Genomic DNA, 15165 nt, shown 5'->3' on the forward strand with positions numbered 1-15165 from the left:
GGATGTGGTATACCTAGACTTTAGTAAAGCATTTGATACGGTCTCGCATGATATTCTTATCGATAAACTAGGCAAATACAATTTAGATGGGGCTACTATAAGGTGGGTGCATAACTGGCTGGATAACCGTACTCAGAGAGTAGTTATTAATGGTTCCCAATCTTGTGGAAAGGTATAACAAGTGGGGTTCCACAGGGTCTGTTTTGGGACCGGCTCTGTTCAATATCTTCATCAACGACTTAGATGTTGGCATAGAAAGGACACTTATTAAGTTTGCAGATGATACCAAACTGGGAGGGATTGCAACTGCTTTGGAGAACAGGGTCATAATTCAAAATTATCTGGACAAATTGGAGAAATGGTCTGAGGTAAACCGGATGAAGTTTAATAAAGACAAATGCAAAGTGCTCCACTTAGGAAGGAACAATCAGTTTCACACATACAGAATGGGAAGAGACTGTCTAGGAAGGAGTACGGCAGAAAGGGATCTAGGGGTTATAGTGGACCACAAGCTAATTATGAGTCAACAGTGTGATGCTGTTGCAAAAAAAGCAAACATGATTCTGGGATGCATTAACAGGTGTGTTGTGAGCAAGACACGGGAAGTCATTCTTTCGCTCTACTCTGCGCTGGTTAGGCCTCAACTGGAGTACTGTGTCCAGTTCTGGGCACTGCATTTCAAGAAAGATGTGGAGAAATTGGAGAGGGTCCAGAGAAGAGCAACAAGAATGATTAAAGATCTAGAGAACATGACCTATGAAGGAAGGCTGAAAGAACTGGGTTTGTTTAGTTTGGAAAAGAGAAGACCGAGAGGGGACATGATAGCAGTTTTCAGGTATCTAAAAGGGTGTCATCAGGAGGAGGGAGAAAACTTGTTCACCTTAGCCTCTAATGATAGAACAAGAAGCAATGGGCTTAAACTGCAGCAAGGGAGATTTAGGTTGGACATTAGGAAAAAGTTCCTAACTGTCAGGGTAGTTAAACACTGCAATAAATTGCCTAGGGAGGTTGTGGAATCTCCATCTCTGGAGATATTTAAGAGTAGGTTAGATAGATAAATGTCTATCAGGGATGGTCTAGACAGTATTTGGTCCTGCCATGAGGGCAGGGGACTGGACTCGATGACCTCTCGAGGTCCCTTTCAGTCCTAGAGTCTATGAATCTATGAATCTCTTAGGCTTTGCAAATCATCCTTATTATTCTCCAGCCGCTGAACATGTCATACATGAGAGTTTTTTAAAAGTTAAATCACAAATCTGTTTGGAGGTTTAATTTTAAAGCCAAATTGTCAGCAAGTTACAGCTAGTTAGTGACACAATAGCAGATTTGAAAGGACATTATAAACTCACAGTTCTTGAAATATCTGCTGGTGCCACCCCCATGACTAAATCTTATCTCTTACCACCCTGCCTATATTTGTACTCTATCACTGATTTTTTTTTATCAGGCCATTTGTTTACACTGTGTGCTGGATTTATGCATCTTTTATGGGAGGTTTCTCCCTCTCACGCCTCCTTTGTTAGTCTCAGCAGAAAGCCTGTGCTGCTCTCCTACTCCATGAGCTGCACAAGCAGCTTCCATTCTGAAGGACAGAAGAAAACTACACAAGTGCCTGCACTTGATGGATGTAGTTACGCTGGTCCAAGCCTTTGAAGATCTAGGGCAGTGATTCTCAAACCTTTGCAGTGGTGACCCCTTTCACACAGCAAGCCTGTGCGTGTGACTCACTCTCATAAATTAAAAACACTTCTTTATATATTTAACCTCATTATAAATGCTGGATGCGAAGCGGGGTTTGTGGTGGAGGCTGACAGCTTGTGCCACTCCCCATGTTATAACCTTGTGATCCCCTGAGGGGTCCCAACCCCCAGTTTGAGAACCCCCGATCTAGGGTGTACTACGCTACGAAGCTTCCAAGTTTGTCTTCCCAACACAGTTCCTCCATGGCAAGGCACAGAACTGAAGTGAGCAACAAATGAGGCGAGTCACTTGCTGCTCTGCCTCTTCCTGGATAGAGACACAAAGATGCACTGGAGAAAACAGACTGAAGGTGTGTCAGAGGGTGTCCCTTTAAGGGAGCTGGCTTAGCTCCACCTCTAACTAATTAGATGCATCCCAGGTGATTGATTGGATGTCAGGTATCACGTGATCATCAGCAGGTCACCTGATCCTCAGAAAAAAGGCCAACAAACAGCTCAGTTGGGGGGCAGAGAGACTGGCAGGGAACAGTTAGGCTGGTGCTCCAAGGCTATTTTATTTGGCTGCTGAAATGAGGTGTGTGCAGAGCAAAAGCCACTGCAAACACCTGATTGTGGGAAAGACCGACAGCCCCAGGTAGCTAACTTCCATGACAATGGAGGATGTGGCAGAAATACATTAACCAGGAGCTCAGGCTTGTGCAGAGCCAAGACTTAATTCAAAAGCTTAATTGATTTTTCAAAATAAGGAAATGCCTGTAGAAGGAATGTGATCAGTTTATGGAAACATGGGCCAGGATTACCAGCCCTGCATATCTAAGTGTAACTTCACTGGAGACAAGGGAGCTGCAGCCACTGGTAGCATAGCAGAATTTGGACATAATCTATCAATAGCCACTCATTGGGGGAAGGGGACAATTATATTCCCTAAATTTAGTGTTTCATTTCTAGGAGAGTAAGTTTCATCTCTTCTATCTCATTTTTTGCTGATTCTTTTGCCCATCAGAACCCCTGAACACTAGCAATACCCAAAGAGTATCCATCACTGAAACGAAGTACTGATTTCAGTGTGTCTGGTAACAAGTTTGTCTCTGCGCTGTTCAAAGGAGTACACTACAGTTGTAGCCTACAAGGTAAGATGAGATGGTGAGGTTCTAGCATATTGGATTTATTTATTAGTTTTGCACCTTTTGAAAGCTTTTGCTTAAATCCTGATTGGCCACTTGCAACAATTAACATGGTGATCTCATCCGAATCTATGAGAAATCTCTCCATTTTTGTACAACTGACTACCATTGCTGGATAAGCCCAGGACTGGAAATGGCAGGGCAAGTGCATGGGTGAAACAAGGTTCATTGCCGGAGTTGTGCCTGAGACCCAGGCAAAGAGTGACGTGCGCTGGAAAAAAATATCAGAAGACTGAAGGAGAAGGCAGCCTGGAAATACGTGGATGTTGCAGGCAGGGACTGAGGTATTGTGCCAGTATTGGAAAGGAGTCTGCACAATCCATGGTTTAAATCTGCACTAACAGCCCCTCAATTTCACTAATAGTTAGTCACAAACTTATAAACAAGTTAAGAGCCAGGCAGTTTGCATGGTATTTTGGGATATAAAAATGGTTTTAAAAGCAGTAGATTTAGCTGAAAGAGCTGTAGTAGGATTATGTTTCCTGCTGTGGATTTCAAGATTGGTGAACCAAGTGGGAACTGAAGTGTCCTTTTCTAAATAGCCCTGCCATTGCTTTCATGAGGGTAGGGAAGCCGGGCTTGGTTAAAGTATAGTGTGGTGAATTACTCCAGTAAATGCCATTTTAAAGGATTATTAAAGTTTAGCAAATTTAGCAGGCTCAATTTCAAAATCACAGCTAGAGGCAATTGAATGACTGACTACGGCCATAACAAGCATTTTCTTCTTTAGAAGTGTTGAGTTCAAGGAACAAAATAGCATGTTCCAGGAATGGACTAGAGATCAGGTATTTAAAAATAATAATAATTTAGAGGAGCAGCCTCTCATGTGAGGCTTCCACACATCCCATTACCAATTACAGAAGCTGATACCAGGCAATACTATTAAAATAGGCTGGGATTTTCAAAGCAGCCTAAGGGAATTAGGTGCCGAACTTACATTGAAGGTTCCCACCTGTGGTCTGCACATATCTCAGGTACCAATGACATGCATTTCCAGCAAGCACACATAATGTAAGTGTTCGCTTAGTAGGGCTGCCTTCTTCCTTGGTTACAAGAAAGCGTTATTGTTTGAATGGGAAACCAATGTAAGATTCCACAGTCTACCTTGCCTCTCTGCAAGTGAGCACTCCTCTAATAAAGAAAGATTAGAAAAGGCTAAGGGGGAGATCTATGAAGAACCCTTTGTTAAAAGGGCTAGTCTAGAAACAGTATTTTTAACCCCTTGGGTTTCCTATCAGGAAATCCACCACTGGCAACTGTCAGACTGGGCTTCAAACTGGAATTATGCTGTAGTTGTGAGAGGGGATCCTGCTCTCCACCACGCCTTGGAGAAAGTGTAGGACTGGTGAACTTTGCATCTCATACAAAGGATGCAAAGATCTGTTTCTGATGAAAGAGTAAATCCATGGGTGGTAGCTACTAAACCCCAACTATGGATGCCTAATAGACTATTATGAATCAACCGTGAAGGTTGCACCTTCTCTTCCAGCAGGAGGGGGTGCTAGTGCTCACAATGGCAGCCAGAAAGGGATATTGTAGTTCTATGGCTAATGCATCAGGATTTGCCCACTGTCTGAAGAACATTCTATGCATATGTTATTGCACAGAGGATGGGGTTTAACTGAATTTTAAAAAGGTAAGCAGTGCAGACAGGGAACTGCCACCATCAGCTCGCAAGGTGTCAGCTGCTAGGCTACACATCTGTTTTTGAACTAAAGCTTTACATCACTTACTTGGAGAACCTCTCAAGGAGAGCTGATGACTTATTCTTGTTGACTAGAGAAAGCTCTTTGGCAGTGATTCTCAGAGAGTGTGAAGTCCATTGTCTTCTGTTAAATGGAGATGGCTCCATCTTGTGAAAGCAGAAATATCTATGAAAAACAAAGCAAAGAAATACAGTCAAACCTCACAATAACGCACCCTGCCATAACGCGAAATCGCATATAACGCGATCATAAGTTGGCTCCCCTTTAAGGCCTAATACCAGTGGTCTCCAACACCATGGCAGGGGAGAGAAGCTGTGGCCCCGTGCCTGCCGGGGACAGAGAACTCCGAGGCTGCGGGCGCTGGTGCTCTCTGTCCCTGGCAGGTGTGGGGCCGCAGCTCCTCTTGAAGCCAGAGAGAAGCCGCAGCCCCGCGCCTGCTGGGGACAGAGAGCACCGACGCCCGCAGCCTCGGAGTTCTGTCCCTGGCAGGTGCGGGGCTGCAGCTTTTCTCCCCTGCTGGGCATTGGGCACTAGGCGGCACACATTAATGCACCGCGTTGCGGACCACTGTCTTAAACTGACCAGCTTGAAACCCCGCTATACCGCGACCCCGCATTTATCGCGATGGAATTTTTTGGACCCCAAACATCGCATTATTGCGGGGTTTCACTGTACTCAATATGAAATAGTGATCCAAAAAGGATTTGGACTGAGTGGCTACAAGTTGTCAGTCTTTATTTGGGCACTACAAACAGGTCTCATACCGTTGTTGCCAAGTAACAGTCACTGCAAGCTCCTTGGATCAAGTGGATAAAAAACTAAATCAATAGTTCTAGATTATAAAACATCTTCAAGGAACTTTAATCTATTTTACTGGTAAAAACATTGACCATTGCAACAGAACGGGAAGAGAAGACAAGCTCAGAGCAAAAAGGATGCTAACATGAACCCCCACTGCAATTCAGATCCATAGGCTCCACAGCACAAATAAGCTCCAGGAAGCCCTGTCAGCCATTTCCCACTCTGGTTTCTAAAACAAACTTTCAGGCATTTATGTAAAAAGTTTAGAGTTATGAAACTTAAGAGGATGTAATTTCTATGCAAACACTGCTCATTTATTGTCATGGTCTTCAGATTTAATGCAGCAGCCGCTTCCTTTGTGAGTTGGAACAAGTCCTCCCTCATGGACAGGTCTGCAAACTTGGTATTAAACAGCTCCCAGTTACCTAAAGGAATGGCTTTAAACATTCTGTACTGCTGTAAACTGGGACAAGGTTTTGAACAGCTCTTCAGCATGGAAGCGGTAGAAAGAAACCAGAATTTATGCACATCCAATTATTTTTATTTTTTTAAGAACAGTTTTGAGGGCCCCATGATAATGCCACAAATGATTTGGCTCAAAATGGGCATGTTGCTTGTTCCTCCTTTCTGAGATATTTGGGAGCAGAATATCAGTTGATCATGCTAGAGACACTGCAAGGTGACACTGTTTAAGGCAACATCTCTTCTCACATGTCTGAAGATTGCTCTCATAAGATATGGGAGCATAAATTGATAGAGGGATCCTTATAGTGTTACGGTAAAGAAATACGGCCTAGATTGATATTTTTCCATCAGTTTTGTGTTTTTAATTTGCTCCATTCACAAGTGAAAAAACTATTTATTTACTAGACACTGATGAGCCCTCAGAATATAGCTCCACAGATCCACTCTGAGTAAAATCACACCTGAAATGGAAGCACTAAGAAGATTTGACAGTGTCACCGCAACTAAAGGCAGAGAACTAGCACACTTCTCTAGGGACTTTTTTCTAACCCATGCAAAAAAGGACCCACAATAGGGAAAAATGTGTATCAGGATGATAACCTACTTTATGATATGATGCACTCATGATTACTTCCTGGTTTGAAAGCAGACACTTTGCAAGCACAGCAAATCCAGGCTGCACTATCACTGGATGGATTTCAAATTAATCTTTTCAGGCTACAGTCCTGATGCAGTTTGAGCACAACTCTTAAAAATCTGTAGGTGGATAAGTCAATACATTCTAACTTTTTCCAACTTCAAGTACTGGAGACGGTAACCACTACTCACCAGGAACCATCCATGGATGTGTCTCCACCAAGGACAGGGTTCTTCAGAACAGCCCATTTGAATTTCACTGGCACAATGTTCTGAAAGGTCTACACGACTATTGTACTATCCAAGACAGCACATACTGACAAACCAGTGCCAAAACTGGAGTTTGCATATGAAAGCAAAACTTCCTATTAGCCACAATATCAAACAGTAAAAACAAAAAACAAAAAGCATACTACTGGGTCCTCAAATGGTAGAAGTGGGGGGAAAAAACAGGGGGGAGGCGTAGATAAAGGAATTACTGTGTAACTTACTACTGTGCCAAACCTCAGAGACTTTCTATGTCCTGCTGAAATTTTCAAGGGCCAAGTTTCAAATCCCTGAAAAGGGTCATAAAGGGGCCTATGACTAATTTCAGTTCTGGATGGATTTGATATTACTGGTGTCAGTCTCTTGACACTTTCCAAACTATGTACTCTGAAACATCTTTGCACAGTTAGGGCAGACAATGCATGTGTTCACAAGATGAAAAGTGACTCAAAGTACTTGCTTATAAAGTCTTGTCTCATGACACACTGAAAAACCAATGAAACTAGCCTGTAAAAGCCCTTTCTAGCACAGAAAGGATGCATGTAGTGAAGCCCACTTGATAGCAAACCACTTAGCAGCAAGATTCTTCCATACACAAATAATTTTGCATTAAATGTCTACAGACATTAAGGCCTTGCTATGGCAAGGCTGCTGTGCTCCAGTGTAAGTGGAGGTTAAAAAGTGTACAAGTTCTAGATACATTCCTTCACATTAACAAGGCCTTGTCTACATCAAGAGATTTTCCTCAATTACAGCCATCACTGAGTAGCTGCTTTTGTGCAAACTGCAGCACAGGCAGACAAGGCCACCGTTTGCATGGGAATAATGCCTGTTTATGTATGGCTATAACCAAAGAAAAATTAATTGCAGAAGAGTCTCTAGTCACCAGTTAGTCTGCTCCCTTCCTTCCAAGAAGGCCAAGTAAACAAGGGACAGTGAACAGGCCATAGCTGAGATTTGGGTGTAAGTGTAATCCATGTGCTAATATATCCCTCTCTTAACTACACAGAAATGCTTGTTAAAACAGGATCAGTTTCTCCATGCTTTGTACCTTGCCCTTTTACATGTAATGCAACATACCTGTGCTTCACAGGATTATGCCAACTGTCTAATGTTGGCTGAACATGACTGACATGCTGTAAACAGGGAGCATGTAACGAAGCTGTATTTCACTTTCAGTTAACTCTATTATGTAATTTTGCATCTTCACCCTGGTTTGGGTGTACAATTCGGTGGAATAGTGACAAGAGTGGAATTAGTTCATTTTTTAAGCAATTAAGATGTATACAAAGACTTGTCTTTTGTAATTTTTAATTTGTTGAAGGTCAGATCATTTACAGGAAAATCCTGTTACCAAGCTGATACTGATATTAAGATGCTGCACTGTTGTAACAGAAAGAATATGCAAGGGACATTGAAAGTAAACAGGAATGTTTAAACGACACACCTTGTTTTAAGCACTAACATTCTGTTCACTTACCTTTGATAGTAATAAATTTTGACTTACGGCAGATAACACACACATTACATTTCAGATACCACTCCTTTACCTACAGTCACATCTGTGTTAAAACAATTATGACTCATTCCAGCAAACATCTCTTCCATAGTGGGAGCAATCGCTGTTAATTTTTTTTCAAAACTGAAACAAAGTAGCCTGCTTAATCTTGAATGGCTACAGAGTGTACACACACTGAACATTGCCATGAAGGTGTTAACAAACCTGTGTTTCCATATTCTTAACACCTTCCAATATCTTACTTTGTTTAAAGATTCATCATGTTTCTAAAGCATCCATGCTACTTCCTAGCCCCTTCTGGGTAATTCATTCCAGACCACTTCAAGAAAGCGATATTCATTGACTACTATGAATATTAGTTTACTATCTGTTTTGTACAAACATGCTCTGTGCTGCACAATACACACATTCTCTGTCCCAGAGATTCACAATCTAAAAGGACACAGACAAGGCACCCAGAGACATGCAGAAGTGTAGATAATAAAGAGGTTACTTCCCAGCAGCAATGTCTGTACTCCAAATGTATGCCTCCACAGTCCCACTGTAGAAGTCATGTGCCCAGCTGCATGGTTATGGAACCTTTTTGAGCAGTATTTGCCTGATAGGAGGCATGAGAAATCCCCTCAAACTACACATTCCATAGGGAGAGTACATAAATAACCTGCCTCATCAGCTCCTTTCTATCTGCCTGAGGAGCCATGGAACCAACTTCTTCCCTGCTCCATTCAAATCTGGCTGTAAATAATTTACATTGTTAGCATTAAAGATTAAAAGTGTTTATTTTAGCTTTTCAACTGTTTTGTTGTATTTATGGTACTGTAGTTCTGAGTTTCCTTGCATTTTGTCCAACATGGTTGACTAGTCTTATAAAACAATAGCAAGAACGAGGATTTAAGAAATGTTCCTCTTGGACAATAAACTGTATTCTGCCTCAGACCACAATGAGAAATTCCTCATGCATGTTGTAGAAAGGCACTCAAGTAAAATCTGTAACAACTGCAAAGCCTTCTTTAAAAGGGCTCCAAAGGACCCTAAGACTAACCCATTAGCCTAGTGCAGTAAGAGAGTCTCTACAAAATGAGTCTCCCAAGCATGACTAGCTATGCCAATGGGGTTATCACCTTCTGACAGTATCCCATGAAAATCATCAAAACAGGTTTTAGGGGTTACAGAACCATGCTCCTGGGATGGAGGTAAGGAAAGCACCCCAATTACTCCTTCTTTGGATTTGTTGGAGGAGATCTGAAGTTCTCTCTGGAGTATTCTTCACTTGGATAATGAGCTCTCACTGGCATGGAAACTACAGTTCTGGAGTAAGATGGTACCATATATGGAACCAGGTGGGTGCATGGTTCTTGTCAGATCCAAGCTTGGTACCATGGACTTCTCTGAACTGAGAAAAGCAGGTTCCCTGCCACGCCACTGCAATGCCACATCAAGAGGAAACTAGCTCAGACACAGCAATATCTGACTTGAATATGACTACTCATAGTACATGAAGTTAAGAACATACAAGTCTCTACAAGATTACAGGTTTAGTGAATATTTTAGTTTGTTTTATGTAATGATACCTAGTACTCTGAAATAGCATTATAACTGTCTAATACAGTAATCACACAAACTAAGATAACCTATTAAAACAGCCTTGCAAAATTCATCTGGAGCTGAGTTAGTGTTGGGGGGGGAAAGAGGGGATTAAATGAGTTAGTAAACTAGCATTTTTATCATCATTGTGGAAGGGAGGATGAGAATATTTGGAACCTGGCAAGTCTTCACGACAATTTACAAAAAGGTGGAGTAGAAAATGGTGCATCACCCATAGCTAAACTTCACCATTTGCATCACAGCCACTGTAAATTAAAACTTTACATTTACCATAGTAGAGTAAAACCCATAAATATGTTGGAAGATCTAGAGAAAATATTTATACACAGATTCAACTCCCTATTAGTTAGCTGCCTCAAGGTAGGGCTGAGTGGTTTGTTTTTAAAAGACATTTATATTGAGGTGTCTGCAAAAAGAAGCATCTGCTATTACAGCTCATTAGTTAATAGCAAAAGGGACATCCGAGCTGAGCAGTGGGACCAACAAAGTAAAATCAACTGAAGCTGAGCAGAGGTATACACTGATCATAGAATCATAGATGATTAGGGTTGGAAGAGACCTCAGGAGGTCATCTAGTCCAACCCCCTGCTCAAAGCAGGACCAACACCAATTAAGTCAACCCATCGATGACCCACTAATCCACCAATTCATTACCCCAAATCTTTTTTAAAAAATCAAAATAAAATATATGCTTCTAAAATATGCACTTCTATAAGTTTATTTTTCTGATGATAACCTACACTGTAGCCATGTTGATCCCAGGATATTAGGGAGACAATATGGGTGAGGTAGTATCTTTTATTGGACCAACTTCTGTTGGAGAGAGTGACAAGCTTTCGTGCTTCCACAGAGCTCTTCTTCAGGTCAACAGTATAGGCAGTAGATGCACTTTCAGGTTTAATGCATATTGCTCAGTGTTGTATCTTTTTGCACTCACAGGAAGGTAATAGGATTTTTAGAAGTTCATTTGGTTGTCATCTAAATAGTAACTCATCAGGATTACTACTCATTAGGTCAGAGGTGGGCAAACTACAGCCCACGGGACTGTCCTGCCCAGCCCCCAAGCTCCTTGCCCAGGAGGCTAGCCCCTGACCTCTCTCCTGCTGTCCCTTCTCCCTCGCAGCCTCAGCTTGCTCACTCTGCCACCAGCGCAATGCTCTGGGCAGCAGGGCTGTGAGCTCCTGGGGCAGTGCAGCTGCAGTGCCCGGCCTGATCAGTCTCTGTGCTGCGTGGTGGCGGCGGCATGGCCTGGCTCCAGCCGGACGACACAGCTATAGTGCCGCCAGCCACCGGTGCTCCAAGCAGCGCGGTAAGGGGCCAGGGATAGAGGGCAGGAGAGTTCAGGGTAGTGGTTACGGAGCAGGGGTGTGGATAGGGGTCGGGGAGGAACAGGGGGTTGAATGGGGGCAGGGGTCCCGGGGGGGGCAGTCAGGGGACAGGGCGAAGAGGTGGTTGAATGGGAGCAGGGGTCGGGGGCATCAGGAATGAGAAGAGGGGTTGGATGGGGCGGCAGGGGTCCGGAGGCGGTCAGGGGACAAGAAGAGGTGTGTGGATGGGGCAGGAGTCCCAGAGAAGCCATCAGGGAATGGGTGGTTGGATGGGGCAGGGGTCCGGGGGATGGGGGGGGCAGAGAGGAGGTGGGGGCTGGGCCACAACCCCCTCCCCAACCAGCCCTCCATACAATTTACTAAACCCAATGCGGCCCTCAGGCCAAAAGGTTTGTCCACTCCTGCATTAGGTCATCCTATGAGGAAAAATCTTCAATAGCTGGGCATGTAACAAACAAGAGATACAAAACACCAGGCCATTTTGCTGAACTTTGGCACCACAAAATACAGAAACAAACATCTCCCTGCCAGTTTTCTGATCTACAGAGACTTTGAAGCCATTTTCTCAGAAATAATAGCACCTAAGTCCCAGATATTTACTGCTCAGAATGACAACTTCCTGGGAATGGCATTCACAATTCTTGTTTTAAACATGATGTAAAAACCTAGATTTAAGACTCTGAGGTAGTACACGCATTTGCTGTTAAGACCAGACAAGTGATCTAATAAATGTGTGTGTTAAATCAGCAGGAACATATTCAAATATGAGACGTCATTTAACATACTGAATAATGGACTTATTTTCATACAAAGTGTTCTTTGGTAAAAAGAAGCAGCAAAGAATCCTGTGGCACCTTATAGACTAACAGACGTTTTGCAGCATGAGCTTTCGTGGGTGAATACCCACTTCTTCGGCTGCAAAGAAAAAAGCTCAGACATCTGCAACAGCACAAATACCTGATTCTGCCTGGGGCTCAGAGACTCTTAACTGTTTAGCTACCAAGCTATTGGCTTCAGTGCCAATAGCACACTGAACTAGCAGTAGCTACCATAACCTCTCATTAAGCTTCTTCACATTTGCTAAGGGCAAGTCTACACTACAGCCCGGATCGAGGCTCTGAGATTGATCCACTGGTGGTCAATTTAGCACTAGTGAAGACCCGCCAAATCGACAGCAGATCACTCTCCAGTCAACCCCTATACTCTACCCCTGACGAAAAGAAGAATGTAGGTCAACAGGAGAAACTCTCCCCACTGTATAGACCTCGCGGTAACTCGACCTAAGGTACATTGACTCCAGCTTTGTTATTCACGGAACTGGAGTTGCATAGCGTAGGTCGCCTTACCGTGGTAGTGTAGACATAGCCTAAGATTCAAGCTCCTTTAGGAATAGGCTTTGCTTGTACAATTCAAATATTCAGTTCAAAGTTGAACATGTAAAAATTACATTTTTAACCAATACTGTCACCCTAAGAAATATCAGACTAATTATTATAAATATATTTATGTCACATTCTACTGAACCACTGGGGGCACTGCACATCACAAAAAACACAAACAGAAGACCATCCTCTAAAAAAATTAATGTTTAATTTAATTGGTTGAATGCTAGTTTACAAGTTGGTCAAGCTAAAAATACATAGAGATACACCTGTTGAATCACTGACTTTCTAACAGAAGTTATTAAAGTAGATACAGTAGGAATTGTAGAAATATTCCTACTGCCCAAGGAAGAACAATGGAGGTACAGGTGCTCCTAAGCTGATAAAGATACCAGCTATGATGCTGTTTATAGAAGATTCTATACTTACCACCACAACAGCAGAATTCTCTCTCTCTATAGAGCCTACTTTAAAAATTCTTTGCAGGTAATCAGCATAAATAAAAGAGAGAAGGTGCACTGCTCAAGAAGTTCACAGATCACAATAATATCTGTGTATTACCATAATGTAATAGCTTGAACTAAAAGTTACCTCCCACTTGAGAAATTCTGAAAGAATAAGGCTCTTTGGGTTCACTATACAGTCTAATCTTTCAACTAATGGAATAAGATCAAAGTCTGTAGTCAGAATTAGATCTGAAGACACCACAAACATAATATTCCAGAACAGGACAAAATGCTAACTGCACTATTTCCTGGGATTGTGGCAGGTCAATCTGAATGTTTTCTTGTTTTTCATTTTTTAACATAAGTTTTCAGTTTTCTAACCGCTCAATTCAAAATTCAGAACTATTCCTTGACTTCCTAACCCAAACAAATAAGTCCACACTTGAGGACAGGTGGCCGTGAACAAGTCACTTGAAATAACTTTACACAGAAACTACAAGGTGGTTATCAAATTAGGATGTGACCTACAACCATAACACTGTAGCACACAAAGATACTGTGGCCCAGATTTGTACCAAAGCTGGAGAAGGGAGGATAACCCTAAACATTTTTCCTCTTTAATGGTGGAGAGAGACTTGTAAAAGCAAAATAATTATTACTGTTTTTTTCCTTAAATTGCATTTCAGAGAGTTCACCTATTATTTAGGGCATATACTGAAAGAACGTGAAGACTATACCATGCCCATTACCAAACATTTGTTAGCAGCCTATATAAAACAGGCTCTCCACAAACATATCAAGATGCCATCAGACACCTTTCATTTCTTTGAAAGATGGGAGCAAACAACTTTCACTGGTAAATTTTCAATACTGCATGGCACAGAAGAGGAGAAAATAAACACAGGTGATCAGACAATTTATATTATGAGCTCAGTAAAACCTTGTTATGGATTGAGTTAAAACCTCATTGAGACTGATAGTCGTGAACTCACCATTCAATTATCATTACTCTAAGGATAAACCCCTGGCCCCACCTAAAACAAAAGAAATGGGAACCCACCAAGGAGCTTTTGCTGAGTACTGTTTTAGGTAACATGGTACATGTATGGGAAGGCAAAACAGACAAACTGGAAAAAGAGAGTGAAAGACAGCTGGAAAGAGCAGTTGAAAGAATGTAGCTGACCCTTGAAGAAACCTGGGGAGAAGTTTTTGGGTTGGGGTACACGCTGCTTGGGGCTGTGAGTTAAAAAAAGTGGTTTCTGCTTCTTGATTCTTTGTGCATTCAGAGACACAGGACTTTAATGCACTCTTCTTTATTTATAAAGAAATACCTGACTATCGCCAATTTCTATACCCAATTAGAACCACCTACTAGACTCCAGAGTTTTTTTTTAAGCTAGCCACTAAGGCCAAAGAGGGTAACAATATGAAAAAACCATTTCAGTTTTGTTTCATTTTGAACATGGAGGTGGCAAATCTAGCCAAGATTTATGCAGTTATGAGAACTTTATACAGCAAAAGCTCCTAAGGGCATTGATTTACTGTAACAGCGCAGCTTTAGAGCAGTACAATCTTTTAGTTTTTTGATCTAGCTAAAGCAAGCAAAGGGTCACATATCCAGCTTTCTTTCCAGAGAAAATTCCCCACTGTAGACAGGAATAGCGGCTTCCTCCTCGTACGGCTCACCGAGTAGATTTCCAGGACTCAGGTGGGGCAGGAAATGAATCCAGGGCATACAACAGGCATGAAGTTTTGATCAAGCTGGCCTCAAGCTTTCCAGGCAGGCAGGCCCATGTCCGTGCGTATTCATGCGGCTCTGGCCGGTGTCAGACCCGCCTGCCGCAGGGGCTCGCCTCCCCCGCCCGTAGGAGCGGACCCCTGCGACAGGTGCTTGCGGGAGGGGACCGAGCCAGGCCCCTGCCCCTGCCCCGCCAAGGGAGCCCGCCAGGCCGGGGAGCGTCGCTTCAGCCCCTGGGGCGGCTGCCGGCCGGGCACGGGGGCAGGGCGGCCCGGCAGCCCGCAGGGGCAGGAGCCGGGGGGGGGGTGCACGGCCCGGGGCGCCCCAGCCCCACAACCCGGCCCCGGCGCCACCGCTCCTCAGGGGCTGCGCGGGGAGGCGGCCTGGG

At 43.1% G+C, this 15165-nt stretch overlaps 1 protein-coding gene across 3 annotated transcripts in view; it reads right to left on the minus strand.

Annotated features, from left to right (window-relative positions):
- LIMA1 (LIM domain and actin binding 1) overlaps window positions 1-15165 on the minus strand; it is a 42400-nt gene that overhangs the window by 26995 nt on the left and 240 nt on the right. For 2 of the 3 annotated variants that reach the window (XM_044994795.1, XM_044994792.1), the window contains exon 2: window positions 4618-4755. In XM_044994795.1, the coding sequence (XP_044850730.1) occupies window positions 4618-4736 (119 nt within the window). In that variant the 5' untranslated portion in view covers window positions 4737-4755. Of the gene's footprint in view, window positions 1-4617; window positions 4756-14725; window positions 14744-15165 lie in introns of those variants that run through there. The other variant, XM_044994793.1, reaches the window with a different exon arrangement.

Source organism: Mauremys mutica, chromosome 20, assembly GCF_020497125.1.
Source record: "Mauremys mutica isolate MM-2020 ecotype Southern chromosome 20, ASM2049712v1, whole genome shotgun sequence".
In the NCBI taxonomy this organism is placed as follows: Eukaryota; Metazoa; Chordata; order Testudines; family Geoemydidae; genus Mauremys; species Mauremys mutica.